The sequence below is a fragment of the Vombatus ursinus genome, unplaced genomic scaffold (assembly GCF_900497805.2).
Source record: "Vombatus ursinus unplaced genomic scaffold, bare-nosed wombat genome assembly UNPS02005459.1, whole genome shotgun sequence".
Taxonomy (NCBI): Eukaryota; Metazoa; Chordata; class Mammalia; order Diprotodontia; family Vombatidae; genus Vombatus; species Vombatus ursinus.
In genome coordinates this window covers 1,898,490-1,915,802 of record NW_020945237.1, presented here as the reverse complement: position 1 = coordinate 1,915,802, position 17,313 = coordinate 1,898,490, and the positions used below count along the sequence as shown (strand labels likewise).

Sequence of the window (17,313 nt, the reverse complement as noted above, 5' to 3'; positions counted from 1 at the left end):
GTAGAGACACATCTAATGTCTAATCTAATGTCCTAATCCTAGAAGTGCTTGTCAAGAGGGTAGAAATGAGAGTAAAAAGAACAAAAGCAGGAACAGCAGCAGCTGGGCTGGACAAAGAACCCGTAGAAGAGATTCATGCAAGAGACAGCACAACTCCAACAGAGAAGGCATTTGAAGGCAGAGGGAGATATCAAACTTAAAGGGGGGGAATCATAAACTAGAAGCAAAATTTCACAGTGGGTTGTATATTTACCATCACAGTTGAAGAGGTATTCCCTGGGATGGCGAAATCTTCCAGATACTCCTCTTTGCAGATGACCTTGTGCTGGCTGCTTCAAGAAGTGGAACATGGCAGACCATCCTAGAAGAGATCTACAACCCCTCAAGAGTTTGGCCTGACTGTCCACGTAGGAAAGATCACGCATTTTTGGAGTACGACTTTAATGGAGAATAAAAATGCACAAGAGTCAAGCAGACGAAAAACGTCCGTGACCCAGCTTATCACATGCAATTAAATGGAGAACCTAAAGAGCTCTCTGTCTTACCTGTCTTTCAACTTATCTGTATCTGTCTACGTAGGTGGATAAAGATATATCAGTAGAGAGTTGGATCAGTAGATCAACCAGTCGATCTCCTAGGCAGACAGTACAAATGATTATCAAGTTAGGCCCAGAATTAAGCAGAAGTAATCAAGTGCCCTGGAATGCCTTTAAGAAATTACAAAGTTCTATTAATAATTCTGAACTCTTACTATAAACAGAAGCTCATCTTTTAATACTAATATTCTACAGTGTTGTAGTATAACTGTGAGTCATGGAACACTGCAGTCCCTGAAGAATTTAAAAATTAGTACAACAAAGGGCAAGGGAAAGATAACATGTTGGATGTGAGACGAGCCACAAAAAAATATAACAAATAAGAGCTGGAATCAAGGCTCTCATTAGGAAAATTTATGATCAGAAAAGAAGATGAGTTGGTCCTATGAGAGTAACTGGTAGAAGACCCGAGCGTTCTCCTTGTATCCTCACAATGTCAAGAAAGAGGAAAAGCCCCCCGCTCACTCATTGTGGCAAACTCATGAAAGATATGGCTAAGGATTAGACAAGATGGGCATTTATGGATGTGCCAAGATCTGAATCCGTAGAGAGAATATACAAATTGATGAGATCACATTTGGATATGATGAATTTATTTGATTGCATAAAAATAACTCTCAGAAACATACAATGATTAGGCACAACTATGTTAATGATGCATTTTTGGAGTATGTCTTTAATGGAGAATAAAAATGCACAAGAGTCAAATTTTGGTCAAGGATATGAATGGATGTTTTGCAGAAGAGGAAACAAATTGTAAACTAACTTTGAAAGATTGAAAAATCTCACTATTAAGCAAAGAAAATCAAATGGACACATTTCTGGAATACCTTCCTATGAGGTAGGGAAAAGAGCCCTAGATTTGCAGGCAGAGACATGGATAGAGCACCAGGCTTGGAGACAGAAAGATTTGAGTTCAAATCCAGCCTCAGATACTTATTAATTGTGTAACCCTGGGCAAGTCTCTTAACCCCTATTTGCCTCAGTTCCTCATCTGTAAAATGGGGATACACCGGAGAAGGAAATGGCAAACCACTCCAGTATCCACCTTCAGAAGTCGATGGGGTCACATAGAGTCAGACTCGCCTGAGTGACTAAACAGCATCAACAAATGACCTTAGGCAAGTCACTTGACTTATTTGGGATTCAGTTTACTCCATAAAATGAGGGGTTTATAAGAATAATCATTAAGGTCTTTTCATCTCTTAAGTCCTATGATGTTTGAGTTGGCAAAAATAAATAAAAATTACAAAATTCAGCTTTTGCTGGGATGTGAGGAAACTGGTATACCAGTAGATGACTAGCAGCACAGAAGGTTATAATTTGTTTTAAGAGCCATCAGGCGGCATACCAGAACAGTCACAAAACTGATCACACCCTTTGGCCCTGCAAGCATTCTCTTGCTGATATATCTTGAGGAATTCATTTTTTATAACTATACAGAATGTGTTATTTATAATAGTAAACATCTGGCAGCATTATAAAAGCCCAGTAGTTGGGATGTGGCTGAAAATTTTGAGTGGTGTATGAATGGTTGCCCTGAGGAAGGTCGCACCCAGCTCACAGAGTCATTGTGAAGATCAAATGAAATAATATTTGTAAAATAAGACTTAACACTTTGCCTGGTACATAGGAGATACTGTAAAATTGCCTATTTACCCCCCCATATTAAAAATGACAGAGAAAAGGAATATGTAAAGAGCCATAAGAAAGAAATCATTTTGAAAAATACCTTAAGTATATTATTCATTGTGAATAACTTAAATATTCAATAGAAATTTTTATGGAAAGCCTAGGAGACTGATAATAAAAATAATTTAATGAAAAACTACTTAATATGAGGAAAAGGGGTAAAAGTCAGTGAATAAGATTTGTTCTCTCTACAGTCTACTCGCCATTCATTCAATCATGGTACTAACATTGAAGCAGTTATAGCTTCTGAGAAGGAAATCTGGAACAGAGAAAAGCTGGCTCTCCAGAAGTCCCTGAGACGGGCTGAAGCCGAGGTATGCAGACTGAAGGCTGAGCTAAGAAACGAAGCTTTGTTGCAAGACTTGAACCCCAGCTCAGAAAATGCCATCTTAAAGGTAGGGGGTTTGGTTGTGTTGTGTTGTGTTAATGCTCAGTGCCCTTGATCCTATTCCTTTTTTTCTCCTTTGTGACTTTGCTTTATCGGTAATCCCTTCTTATGAATCTTCATTTGCTCCCTGTCTGCTCAATCCTTCCTTTCAAAACGCAAACATGTTCAGGTCTCTCCAGTATTAAAAAACAAACAAAAAACCCTCCTTGGACTCCCTTAAGATATCTTCCTATATCAGACTCCCCCTTACTGATCAGAAATCTACAAAGAGGAGTCTGTACATACTGTTTCTATTTATTTACCTACCTTCAGGAAAGCCTTTTCCAAGATCAATAACAACTTTTTTTCAATCATTAAATCCAATGTCCTTTTTCATTCTTTATCATTATTACGTCCTTAACAGGGTTTGTTGGATGAAAGGGGCTTTGTCACCTCAAAAGTGCTATAAAGATGTTTTTTACTGTCATTACAACAACGGGCACCCTTCTTGATGCCGCCTTAGACTTCTGGGACACTGCAGTCTTATCATTCTCTTCCTGCCTCACAGAATCTCAAAAGGCATCTAGCTTAATCCAGAGTCGAATAAGAATCCTCTATCAGCCTTTACACTGGAGAACTATTCTGATCAGTATTTGTTTGAAGACCTCTAATGAGAGGAGACCCACTACTTCCCAAGGGAATCTGTTCCACTTTTATATTGCTCTAATTTTTAGGAAGTTGTTCCTGAAATCAATTCCAACTGTTTTTATTCACTTCCACTCATTGCTTCTAATACTACCCTCTGTGGCCAAGCAGAACAAATCCAACCCCTCTTCCATGATAGCTCTTCAGGTATTTAAAGTTATTTAGATATTTAAAGGGGTGTGTGTGTGTGTGTGTGTGTGTGTGTGTGTGTGTGTGTGTGTGTAAATATATGTAAAGACATCTATTATGTCTGCCCTAAATCTCTTTTTTCAGGCAAAATATTTTCAGTTCCTTTAATTAAGCCTCATATGGTGTGATCTCAAAGCCTTTCAGCATTCTGGTCATCCTCCTCTGGACACTTTTCACGTGGTTAATGTCCATACCAAAATGCAGCATCCATAGGAAACACAGTACTCAGGATTGGGTGTAGCCAGGGCAGAGTCCAGTGATGCTATTTCTTCCCTAGTCTTGGAATGTTATGGCTGTCTTTATGTAACCTAAATTTGTATTAGCTTTTTTGGCATCCATATCACAATGTTGACTCTGACTAGATTTTCAGGCAACTAAAATTCCCATGTGTTTTTCAAACAAACTACTTTCTAGCCATAGTTCCTCCATCTTGTACTTGTCAGGTTGTTTTTTGAACTCACATGTTGGATTTTACATTTTTTCCCTATTAAATTCCATTATATGATAACCAACCCAACATTTTAGCCTGTTGAGACATTTTTGAATCCTATCCAGAGGACAGGATTCTGTAATCTAATGTTAGCTATCCTTCCTATGTTTATGTCATCTGCATGCCAATGACGCTTTAATCCAAGTCATTGATAAAAATGTCAGCAAGAATAAGACCAAACACAAATCTCCAAAACATTACACTAGAGACCTTCTAAGTTGAAGTCAAAGCTGTTAATGAATATTTTGGGAGCCTATCTAGTCATTCAACTAGTTCTCAGTCTGCCTAACCGTGCTGTTGTCTAACCTTTATCTCTTCATCTCTTCCCTAAGAACCGTTGCAAGACTTTGTGCAGTGCTTTGCCAAAAATCTAGATACGGCATTCCCTTGGTTTACCAGTCTTGGAACCACATCAAAAAAGGAAGTTAGGTTAGCGTGGCATCCCTGATCTTGATGGAGCCAGGCCGAATTTTTTGTGATCACAAGATTCCTTTTCTATATGTCCACTAACTATCCTTTTAATAATCTCTTCTAGAATTTTGCGAAGTATTAATGTTAACTTAACCGGTCATTAGTTTGCAGATCCTTTTCTCTTCCCCTTTATGAAAATTGGTACATTCGCCCTCTCTAGTCATTCAATCAACAAGCATTTGTTAAAGGTCTTTCATGTATTGGGCACCTTGCCAGGCTCTGGAGAGACAGATATACCTCTCCCATTCTACACATTCTTTCAGACATCCCCAACAGTGGCTCAGGAATCACATCCATCAATTGCTTCAGTACTCTGAACTATATAGCTTGTTCCAGGACTAGAGACTTGAACTCATCAAGGGGTTGAAAGTGTTCTCATACTAGTAGCCTTACTTTACTTGGGTTTCAACTCCCCATCAGCTATTTTTGTTCTTTCCTGTCCAATCCAAAGATCGTTATCCTTGGCAGCAAGAACAAATTCAGAATATGAGTTGAACATCCATCATTGTCATCCTACATACTCCAGGTACTTGTCCTATCTCTCCTTTGAACATCCTCTTTTCTTTCATTATATCTGTAAAAAAAAAAAAATCCTTAGTTTTTCCTATAAGCTTTAACAATTCTGATGCTGTGGATGATAATGATTTGTATTCATTCTCTGTTGAGTACCTTTGCTTCCATTTTCTGTTTCTGCCTTTTTAAAGATTTCATTTGGCAAATAAATTCTTAGCAAACCACATAGGTAATCTCTTTAGGAATTTTCTCTTTTCTTCTTTGTCCGAATTGTTTCTCTTTGTCTTAAGAATTTCATTCTTGAAAGTTTCTCATCTTTACTGTGGCTGACTTCCCCAATGATTGTGTGGCCTGCGGGCATGCGCAGCGCAAATGTACATGCTTTGTGTTCAGCATCCAGGCTGCAGTGAAGTGCCATGCAACATGCCGTGCAGCACGGATGGGCAAGCCACACGCTGCCAGAAACACCGGATTCATTACGCTCTTGGTTTTTAATTAACTTTTGGTCGTTGTGTGTTCAGAAACCTTTTACTGTCGCCAGACTTTTCACAACGCAGTATGGGGTTGCGACCCACAGTTTAAAAAGCACTGGTCTATAGCTTACTCCAGGGACAATATGACTTCTGTTTAGTTTGTTTCTGTTTGCCGTTTTTACCCAAAGCTCTCTACTGTGCTTCCCCCACCTCTGGGTCCTGGATTTCCTCACAAAATACACCTTCTTAATATATAGTGATATTCCATCCCTCATCCTCTCCTCTACCCTTATATTCTTTTTGAGTAAGGTAGGTGTTATTCAGAGTCATAGACTAGTTATGGATCCTGTCCCCCCGTATTTCAGTAATACCTTTTGTGTGGGACAACGGCCACACTAGAATTAAAAGTTCGGAGGCTGAGTCAGAGATCAAAAAAGGTCTTATTCTTTCTCATGAGAAAGGGCACAGCCCTCATTGCTAGAGCAGTGATGGGACAGCCAGAGAGTACACCTGCTGGCTGTGAGAAGCAAAGTTTTATAGCCCTAATGCCATATTCCCTCCCCATTTCTGAACCCTTCTTCCCATTCCCTGGGTTTCAGGGTGCACAATCTAAACGCGGCTTTCTAAGACCCTTATTTGGAAATATTTGCCTAGAGACAAAGAATCAGGAGGACTTCTGATAACCATTTAGAAGTTCTGCCTAAAGACAAAGAATCAGGAGGACTTTTGATAACCATTTAGAAGTCCCGCCTAGAGACAGATAAGCCGGAAGCCCTTGGCAGTTAAACTAGCAGTTTTTACCTTGCTAGAGGAATTAGAGCACAGGTTAATGTTTGCAGATTCATCAAGTTTTACTGCTTTGGGGGTACAAAGGGGATTTACGAGTTTTAGTACTGAGGAAACTTCATGTATCTCACACACTTTGAAATCAGAATTACTTCTTTGCAACAGGATTTCTAGTTCACTTTGCTGGTTACCAGTAATTTGTGAAGTAGTGGTAGACATCTGAGGCCATAGGTTTCATTGCTGGCTCCTTATTGGCTATTTTTCTTCCTTCCCTGTAGCTCTTTTCTGTCTAGCTTAATACACATATCTGGATGATTTTCTCATTCCCCTTTCCTTTTCAGTTTAAAGCCCTTTTGATTGGATTTGCAAGACTCCTAGCAGATATATTTTTGCCAGTCATTTCTAAGGCCTTCTACATTCCTATTCAGGAGCCCACCATTTCTCTATTTCAGCACTGGTCCCAGAAATCCAAACTGCATTCTCAGAAACCATCTTATTAATCAGCTGTTAAATTACCTTCCTTCTCTGTCTCCTTTACCAGAGCCCCATCGACTTTCTATTTATTTCTTAAACCTGTATGACCCTCTAGGTGTTCTGTCCTTGGCCCTTTTCTCTTCATTCTGTATATCACCTCCCTAATTCTATCCCATCTCCCGTCCCCCCTTCACACTCTGATTGTGAGTGACCCTTATCTACTCAAAAGCCTGCAGTGATTGCCTCTTGCCCATAAATAAAGCATAAAGTCCTTATTGTAGACTTCAGAGCCCTTCGTCATCTGGCCATCACCCACCTGTCCAGCTGTTTCCCCTTTGATATTCTGTGTGATCTCCATCCCGTGTTCTCCTCCTCCTCCCCTCACTTGCAGAGGCCACCTTTTCTTCAGCTCACAGAGAAAAAGTGATGACTGTCTCTTCAAATTTGCCATAGAATACCTTGTCCCATTTGGTCCTTATGACAGCCTTCTAAGTTAGTGCTGTAGGTCGTGTCCTCCCCATTTTAGAGGATCAGTTAGCTCAGGCTTAGGGGAGGACAGTGGTCACACAGCTAGTATGCCTGGGAGGGCATAGTCAAACACAGGCCCCTCCTGTTTTCAAGGTCAGCCCTCTCTCCCCACTGCTAGATTGTAAGCTTCTTTCTCCACTCTATAACAGCGATTTACAAGAATGCTTTACATGATTCATTAATACTTTTTCCCTCTCCTTCCTTTTTTAAATTTAGAGAGTTTATGGCAAATATTTGAGAGCAGAAAGTTTTCGGAAAGCTCTCATCTATCAGAAGAACTACCTGCTGCTCTTACTTGGTGGGTTCCAAGAATGTGAAGATGCTACTCTGGCCCTCATTGCACGAATGGGAGGGCAGCCCTCCTGTACCGACCTAGCAGCCATCACAAACCAGTCCAAAGGTTTCACCAGGTTTCGATCAGCCGTTAGAGTGTCTATTGCAATTTCAAGGTAAAGTACTTCAAAAGAAAAAAAAACTGCATCAGCTCTCTGAAAGTTGAAGCATTTAGAAATAAGTCTCTCCTTTTCTTTGCTATCCATATGCATTCATTGTTGTAACACTTGCCACCCCTAACATTGAGATACTTGTTTCTTCCTGTGTCTAGTAGTTGCCTCCCACTGGTTCTTGTGGTTAATCCAGTATAGATTGCCTTTTTCCCCCTAGAAATAGTCTACTTGTTAAATAACATTATGAACTAGATGATTTTTATTTTTTTGTTTTTTTGCCAATGCTGTGATCTTAACCCTAGTTTTCAGAGTCCCTAATAATCTAGCTATAGCTCACCAGTATTCCGTGTGATCTCCATCCCACATTCTCCTCCTGCCCTCTTCTGTCCCAAGCTGTCATGCTCATGCTGTTATTAAGCCTGAAAAGAAACAGTGACCTCCCAATGGGCAACTCCTTGTCCCCCTGTAGATCTGCACCTTCTTTGGAACCTAGCCTCAGAGAGGTGGCTGCCAGCCCCAAGAGGCCAAAGGCCTTGTCTGGTATGTTTCAGAGGCAGGGCTTGAAGCCAGGCTTCCACACCCCAAGCCGACTCTCTGTCTACCACAGCATGATGCTTCTCATAAGAGAAGAGAAGCAAAAGAAGCTGCAGATTTCAGGAGATGCATAGAGAGGTGCCCACCAGGCAGCCCAGACCAGCATCCATTGCTAATCACAACTCTGGTTGGGACAGGCATTAAAGTCTCACAGTGACTAACAGAGATTTGGAGCTTTAGACAAAAAAGCTTTATTCCTTTTGATGGGGTTGGGATCTGGGCCTCAGAAAGGAAAAACCCTGGCCTTTCCCACGTGGCCAAATCTCTGGCGTTGCCCTAAGACTATCATCCGGTCAACTGGCCTTTCACTGTGGCAACACCCAATCTCCCCTCCATTGTCTTGCCTTCCTATGGCCCCAGGCCACGTCCCACCCTTGGTAATTCTATTACCCCATGGACTAATTGGCCATTCCTGGATCCCTCCCACAGACTTTCTGTACATAAGGTCCATCTCATCTCCATTAAGATGCTCAGATTCCTAAAATCTAGCCACTGGTCAGATTCTTATAACCTAGCCAATAGCTTACTAATGTTCAGACTCCTTAAGAGTCTGCCCAATATGACGGATGTTCTAATAAACCTTGTCTTTGGCTGAGAGAAGGCTTTTGGTCAAATTCTTTCAGGCAGGACCCGTGTATTGTGATTTGGGGTCCCAGCACCCCTGAACCCCTAAACCACATCACTTTGAGCCCCTTCTTAGCTAAGACCTTGGCTAGTCTAGTTGGGTCTCCTTGTGACTCATGCATGAGAATTATCTGCTTCACCATCCATTCCACTTACCCTCTCCTTCCTCCCTCCCCCTTCCCACCAACTCCCAGTATTTACAAGCTGGCCTTCCCCCTGTTTCTTGGCCAAGCTGTTTCTTGAAGGGCCTTTACTCCCGTTAAAGTTTATTACTTTGTAGTCTCCCCTCTGTTATTTCTTTAAAGTAATAAAGTTACTTTGAACATAACAAAAAAAGAGAGTTATAATAGAAAGAGCATTGGAATAGGATTAAGGATACCTGTAATCTAAGCCCAGCTGGACAAGATAACCTTTGGGGGCCTCAGCTTCCTGCTCTGTATAAAATGGAAGCTTTTCTCTAAATTTCTATGACTTTAAAAAAATTATTAAACAGAATAATAGCTTCTTCAAAATGACTATTTTATATTTGATCCAGCTCCATAGTCTGTTAAGGATGAAAGGGACTTTCACTAGTCCAGCCCACTCCTTTTGTAGTTGATGAAAATGAAGCCCAGAAAGTCGAAGTCATTTGCCTTTGTCCTGGTGACCGAGCCAGTACTGGAACCCAGCCCTCTTAATTAACTCTCCAACCTGTTTTTTTTCCAGGAACATAAATAGAAATTGCTTCGATTGCAGTGTTTTATGCCTCTTATCTGTGTGTGTGTCCTTACTCCCTCATTTCTAGACCAGTGTGGTGCTGTTTCCTAGACTCAGAGCAGGGGCAGATTAATGCACATTTGGGAATGACTCATTTCGACAGAAATAGGAGTGAGACTAGTTACCCTGAAGGTAAATGAAGAGCTCCCCTGCCCTGCGCCACCTCCTCCTCGCAGGGCTCCCCCGGGCCAGAGGAATGCCGGCTTCTCAGCTTTGGCTTCTTCGTGAGCAGTGACTGTCAGTGACCCTTAAGGGGCCCACACCTCCACATGGAGCCTGCTTTCACTTTGCCCCTTTGATTCCCCTTTATTGTCTGTTCTTTCTTCTCTTGTATTTTCCAGCTTGTCCTCTTTCATTGTTTCTCCTTTCTTCTTTGCATTTCCTCTAACCTATGCTCCTATTTCCCATTTTTCTTCTCTTTCCCTGAGTTCCTTGTTCACTCTTATCTATTTTCCAGGTATAACACTCAGAAAAACAAGAACAGAAAACCTTTTTTTCTGCTCATGGAGAAAGGGTGGCAGATAGTGGGGGCGGTAGAGATGCTACCTGGGGAGGACAGGTGCCCATGATCTGGGCCCCTCTTTTGTCCTTTTGTGAAGACTTGCATAATAAACCAGTGAACATATGTGCGAATAAAGTAAAGGCTATATTAATGTATAATTATACTGAAACTTAGATGTGATTTTAAATTTTTGTATACTAAGTTTGCTTTTAAGCTAACTTGTCTCTGGTCTTGGGCTGTATAATGACATTTTGTATTTAATTTTTTTCTGACTATTTTAGAATGAAGTTCTTGGTTCGCAGATGGCATCGGGTAACAGGCTCTTGTTCCATTAATATTAATAGGGATGGCTTTGGACAGAATCCAGGTAAAAATGAAACAAAACAAGCTTCCTTGTGGTTCTTCCAAATTACTGTTTTATGAGACTAAATAAAGAAGCACAAATCTGACGACTGTCTTCAGATAAGCTTTGAAACCTGCAGCAGAGGTTTTGTCAGGAGAAAAGGCCAGCTAGGGCTGCAGACCACTGGCTGGACAGGAAAAGAAAGGAGGAACTGGTGTGCCACCATCTCCTGAGCACACGGAGGGCTCTGTGGGGCTTGTTTCTCCTGGCTACTGGGAGCAGTGCCCAGAAGTCAGCTCAGTGTCCACTCCTTGGCCTGCTGGCCTCTTTTAAGGCAGTGTCCATGGGTTGTATAATTGAATACTTGTCTACACTTGGTGTAGAAGTTGCTTATTAACACCAGTCCATGTTTCTTGTTTAGTATTCATGATGACCCCCATATCACTCCTCGTACCTAGAAAGGAGTCTTCTAACCCAGAATCTTCATTTTCCCTTGAAATACTGAGTAAAAAGGACTGAAAAGGCAGTAGACTTTAAAAAGACAGATCACTTTGAGCTGAAAGTCTGCATCACTCAGTGTGAAGGAATGGAATTTACCTCCAGCTTAAAAGCGCTGGAAAGCCATGTGGCGAGGCCCTGGAAGTCAGGAACCCAGGCAGGGGGGCCTGGTCCTGTCCACAGCATCGACTTACTCTGCCATTCCAAGAAAATGTCATTGTCTGCATAAAAAGTGGGTGGACCAGATGATCGGTAAGCTCCCAAAGTGTGTGACCCTCTGGTCTCTAATCCTAAGCAAGCAACAAAGACAAGTTCTCAGTTAAGAGTGGGGAACACTTGTATCTCAGTGTAAATAATGCATTTGAAGGCCAAATGATTCTTCTTACCACTGCTTCCCTCCATTCATAATTGAAAATAGAAAAGAGATTTTTCCATAATGATTAAGTATAGTGTTAGCTTTGGTAGTCTTATCTCATAGGATTTTTTAAAAGAGGTATTTCTTTTCTATACAAAGGTACGTTTTGGGTCACTTTAGGCACAGAAAAAAGTGATCCATTTTATCCTTCTCCTGGCGGGCTGGAGCTGTGTGGAGAACAGAGACATTCCTCTTACCGGTCAAGATCCGATTTGGACTGCCCCAGGTCTCCTTTACACTTTCAGCACAGGTAAGACGATGATAAAATCTGCCTCAAATAATTAGTAAGTTTATTCCGCTTGAACAGAAAAGGCTGATAACAGGACTTGGCAAAAATATTGCTTTTCAGGCAAGAGTCTGTTTACCATTTTCTTGAAAAGCCACAGCTCCCTGTTTCTCTCCACTTGTTTCCTCCCATATATTGAAAGGCAAATTCCCTTTCGTCCTTGTAATTTATGCTTTTTAAAGCACCTTAGTTATTCCATCTGCTGGCTCTCAGAAGCAGCGATTTGTCTGAACAACATGATCGCTGCTTCCTCTCTCATCTTTGTGTAGGGGTGATGGGGGTTCTCCAAGATTAGGCCACGGAAAGCACAGGCTTTGGCAGATTCTGCCAGGGGACAAGGACAAATCCTTGTCCTTCATCTCAACTGACCCGGGTAATTTGTGGTACATAAAACTCAGGAGACTTATTACTGTGGTTTAGCCTCTGGTACCTCCCCCCCCCCCCCCCCCCAAAAAAAAGGTCATTGAGGGAGCTGGTTTTCATTTATTGCTTTCTTTGGACCCAACAGTGCAGCTACTGTTTGTAGACTTTAAGCTACAATGATAGTTGCCTACCCATCAAAAGCTTATGATCTATAGGTACAGACAAGACTCAGGAAAACATAGGGAAGCATGAACATGAAAGAAATGTTTACATGTTCCTTCTGTATCAGCCTTTTAAAATCAGAGGGTGGGAGGGTCCCATTTCTGTTACAAGTCCTTTGGAAGTGGTGGGGGACAGGTAACAAGGCATGCGGCCAGCCTCTTGACAGCTTTGATTACCTTCCAAAATATTTTTTTTTTTTTACAATTTCCCGCATAACTATTCATATAATATCTAGGCCTTTGTTCTGGATCTTATCCCACAGGTACCAAGGCCCCACTGCTGACCTAAATCCTGGATCCCTCGCATGTTCTCAACTTCAGAATTATGATCCTGACCGAGCACTGACAGATTATATCAGTCGGTTAGAAGCACTGCAGAGGAGACTTGGAAATGTACAGTCAGGTATACTCAGCTGACTTTTCTAACAGCAAAGTGTCTGTGTAATTGCCAGACTTTCTGACCAAAACCTAAGAAAGCCTCACTCATACTATCCTGAGTCCAGCTCCAGAAGAGACCTTAGAGGTCATCAAGTCCAGCCCCACTCACCTTAGAGATGAGGAAATGGAGGCCCAGGGTAGTTGGGTGACTTGCCTAGGAGCTACAGAGTTAATGACTGAGGTGGCGGATGAACCCAGGGCTTTTGGATCCCAAGGCCAGTGCCCTAGCTTCTCCTGCATGCTGCTTTAATTTAGAGAAGAACTAGAATAACTCTTGGCAATGGAACTCCAATCTATGAAGCACAAAAAAAAAGAATGAAAATAAATTACTTCTACAAAACATAGTCTATAATATGTGAATTTCAGTCATAAAATATTAATATGCACACCCCAGAATTTGAATATGTGTGTACATCCAGCTTAGGGTAGGGCAGTGGTCTCCAAGGTGGGGATATGGCATGACCCCATCCAGAGGGTGGGGGGATGTGTTACATCCTCCCCTCCCCATGACATCCCCCCTTCTGAGCTGGGCATTGACCTCTCGGGGCAGTAATAACCTACGTGTTACTTAAGCATCTTCAGCTATGGCTGTGTATATAACATTAGAAAAGTCTACTCTCCCCATAGTGTGCTTCACCTTGACCTCCAGGTTACTTTGTGACTTTGGCAGGGCCTTGTCAGGGGATGAGTTTGCTGTTTCAGAGCATTGACCTGTGAGAACCTGGCCCTCCTCCCCCCATGTCTTTTTATTCTTGATGAGATAGAGTGAGTCACGTCAGGTGACAAGACTTGGAAAAATTGCATTCTGCATTACAGATCTCTTTATCTTCCCCCTCCCCCCCCAAAAAACCTTTCTTCTTATCTTTTCTCTTCCTATATTTGAAGAGGCCCCACCAGCCTTCCAGGGGACCAGGGTCACAAGCTCCATGTCACCCCATTGCCAGACAGTTGCCAGATCTTGTCACATCTCATCCCCCAACGGCTCTCTGATCTGCCCTCTTCTCTTGAGGCTCCCTACTTCATCATTTCCCTACTCTCCAATCCATCCTCCACTCAGCTGCCAAAACAATTTTCCTAAAGCACAGGTCTCATCGTGTCATCTTCTTATTACTTATTAATATCTGTTTTATGTGCACTTCACAGTGTGCCTCATTTTTAGCATTGTAGTATCGTGGAGGTAGGACGGTGGCCACTGGACCTGTGACTTCATTGGCATGATGAGGCCTCTCTCTTTAGCAGTGTTGGAGTTGTTTAGAGCATTGACAAGTTAGATGAGTAGATGATAGTGCCCGGGCACACGCAGTCGTGTATGTCCGAGGCGGGACGTGGAGCCACGGCCTCCCAGCTCTGAGGCAGCTCTCTATCTGCTAGACCATGCCACCTCTAACTACCGGAATATAAATTATAAATTAGTAAATACACATGGGCGCTGGTGCGCTCAGACATTTTTACCAACGGGGGTGCATCATTGTAAAAGTCTGGAGATGCCAGGTGTGGCAAACACCATATCTGAGGTCAGGAAGACTTGGGCTCCTCCTGATGTGGGATCCTGGGCCAGCCATTGGCCCTCTTCTTATCCACAGTTTGCCCATCTGCAAAATGAGGATAACGATAGCCCCAACCTCACATAGCAGATCTTAAAGTGCTCTTTAAACATTGATTACTATTGCCCCATCATAGTAGGATCCAAAAACAGCCCTAGTCTATCTTCTTCATGTCCTTGGGCTCTGGCAGAAGCTGCTTCTTCCCTTAATCTCTTCTTACTCCTTTTATTCTTTCTTCCCATCTCTTCTTTTCTTCTTGTTCCATCCCTCTAAGCTTGCCCTGTCTTTCACTTGATGTCCATCAGAAAACATTTATAAAGCATGTCACTGTACTGAACAGTGAAGAGACAAAAGGACAGTCCCTACCCCCCAAAGCAGTTACAGTCTGATATGGGAATGAGGCCACAGCACATGTAATTACAGATCTCTACACCCACACACACACACAACATAACACATTACAGAGGTACAAACCAAAGTGCAGAGACTGTCTGGCAGAATTCTGGTCATTAGCCAAAAGATTCAGGAAAGGTTTCCTGAAAAGGTGACATTTGAGTTGTACCTTAAATGAATAGAAACCCAGACAGAGGGGAAGGTAAGCAAGCACTTTGCAGAAATGAGGAGCAGCGTGGGCAAAGAGTAAATGGTGAAGTGAGAAGAGGAGGACAGTTGGCCTGGTGTTGGACGTGAGGACTGGTGGGTAGCAGTATGGTATTCAGATGGAGGTGTCCTACGGGCAGCTGTGTTTGGGGAAAGGCTCAGGGCCCAGTCTGAGTAGAGGTGGTTGTCAGAGTGGTGGTAGACATGTGAACAAGCCTTCTCAGAGTAATCCTGTGAGCACATAAAACACAATACATAAGATAACAAGGTACCTGTTCTGCCCCAAGGTTAAGAATCCCTGATGTGGAGGGAGAAGAGGACCTAGGTCAAGAGAAGAAGGAGGAGCCTTTAGAAGCAAAATAGGGGTAGCGAGCGGGCATCCCTGAAGCTGAGGAAGGAGAGCATCAGAAGGTGCTGTTTGAGGGGCGGCTACTGCAGAGGTCCCCACCTACCCAGGCTCTGTTGGGTTCGTTGCTGCCTCAACCTTACCAACCAGAGAAATGGGGCATTTGCCAAAGTAAAACAAATTTAGTGGATAGAGCTCCAGCCCCAAGACTGAGAACCTGAGTTCAAATATGGCCTCAGACACTTGACACTTAACTAGCTGTGTGACCCTGGGCAAGTCACTTAACCCCGATTGCCTTACCAAAAAGCAAAAGAAAAAAGAAACAAATGTTATCTACCCTCAAGTTTGGAAAATATTCCTCCTGGGTATATCTACTCCATTACTGTTTTCTGGGTCTATATCATCAGTTGTTTGCCTTTATTCAAAGTTCCTAGAAAGCAGAAATCCTACCTCATGACAAATCTTTGTTCTTTATAAACATATGTACAAGCAATACTGATATTTCATTATGTGGATTAAAGGTCTAATTTCTATCGGTATGTAAAACTCCTATGGGAACCTCCTCCACTATAGCAGATCTCCATCCATGTGAGACTTAGTAGGTAAATCGAGAGGTTAGGTTCCTTGCCAGATGTTCAAGGCTATGTGAACCCAGGACTTCCCAACTCCAAGCCTAGCATCCACTAAACCAGACAGGTGACAGTGGATAGAGCCCTGGACTTGGAGTCAGGAGATCTGAGTTTGAATCCACCCTTAGAGGCTTACTAGCTGTGTGACCCTGGGCAAATCACTGAACCTCTGTACCTCCGTTTCCCCATCTGTAACATGAAGATAATAGCACTTGCTTCCCATGATTGTCGTTAAGGACCAAATGAGGTATTTGTAGAAAGCATAGCAAACCTTAAAGCATTATAGAAGTGCTAGCATTTCAGAGGATGGGATCTTAATTAAAGTAACCACTAGCACCTAGTGCTTTAACTGATCCTCACAAGGGTCCTGTGAGGTCCGCAGGGGGATGAGGGGCTGGTGAAGCCTGAGCTTGAACCCAGCTCTTTGTGTCACGTACTTTGAGACTGTTGAACTCTCGGCTTCCAGTTTTCCGATCAGCTTTTTTCTTCTTTGCTTCTTTCTCAGGGTCAACAGCTTCATACACTCAGTTCCATGCTGGCATGAGAAGATAATCCCTTGAACAGCATCATCAGTTGTAGTAACTTGAAATAACTGCCTTTTGTAAATTGATGCATCTTTTGTGCTTTTGTATCATGTATATTTAATGGGACCAACATGAACACAGCTCTACGATTGTATACAATTCCCTTGCCAACACATCTAAGCAAACTGGAATTTATGTATATAAGCATTGTGTGTTCATGCACAGCAATCACTAAATTACATGTATATTTGTGGAATGCTAATTTAAATGATTAACTTATGGAACCATGACTCATGTATTTATCAAAGGGATAAAGAGATGAAACTTGTGCATATAATTACTGATGAAATGTGTAGCTTGCAGTGTCCTGTACTTTTATTGCAAGACTACTGAAGTTACATGATTCTGTCCTAATATATTTGCTACTGGCAGTGCAGACAGAAAATCGCACTTGTAGAGACCTATTTTTGTAATGGTAGACGTTTTGAATTTTATGGGGGTATTTTGTCAAAGTACTGAAATAAAAAAAAAAACAACTTCATTTTAATCACTGGTGTGTTTTTTAAGCTATTTAACTGATTTAAAAGACAGTGACTTACGCTCATCCAGCCACCTCATTATTTATCTTAAAGTAGTCTGTAGAGGATTTGAAAGGACAGGCTGGAAAGAACCTTAGCTAATCTTACTGAACTACTGAACTAGATGGTGCCAAGACCTGAGCCGTGCTCAGAGCTTACAGGCCTCCATAAAAGTCAACTTTCTAGGTTCTTTGAGGATAGCATACGAAAACAAGAGCAAACTAATACAGCTTTTTTTATAATGACTATTTTATACGATTCATACATTTGTACATTAAACACAAATGCATCTGTCCAATCCCAAATATTTAATGAGATGATC

General features: G+C 42.0%; 1 protein-coding gene across 8 annotated transcripts in view; it reads left to right on the top strand.

Annotated features, from left to right (window-relative positions):
- AKAP9 (A-kinase anchoring protein 9) overlaps positions 1–16,960 on the top strand; it is a 185,597-nt gene extending 168,637 nt beyond the window's left edge. For all 8 annotated transcript variants that reach the window (XM_027847848.1, XM_027847849.1, XM_027847844.1 and 5 more), the window contains 6 exons: positions 2,483–2,683; positions 7,501–7,733; positions 10,488–10,573; positions 11,562–11,712; positions 12,596–12,735; positions 16,395–16,960. In XM_027847848.1, the coding sequence (XP_027703649.1) occupies positions 2,483–2,683; positions 7,501–7,733; positions 10,488–10,573; positions 11,562–11,712; positions 12,596–12,735; positions 16,395–16,441 (858 nt within the window). In that variant the 3' untranslated portion in view covers positions 16,442–16,960. The remainder of the gene's footprint in view (positions 1–2,482; positions 2,684–7,500; positions 7,734–10,487; positions 10,574–11,561; positions 11,713–12,595; positions 12,736–16,394) is intronic.
- Positions 16,961–17,313: the final 353 nt, after the last annotated feature.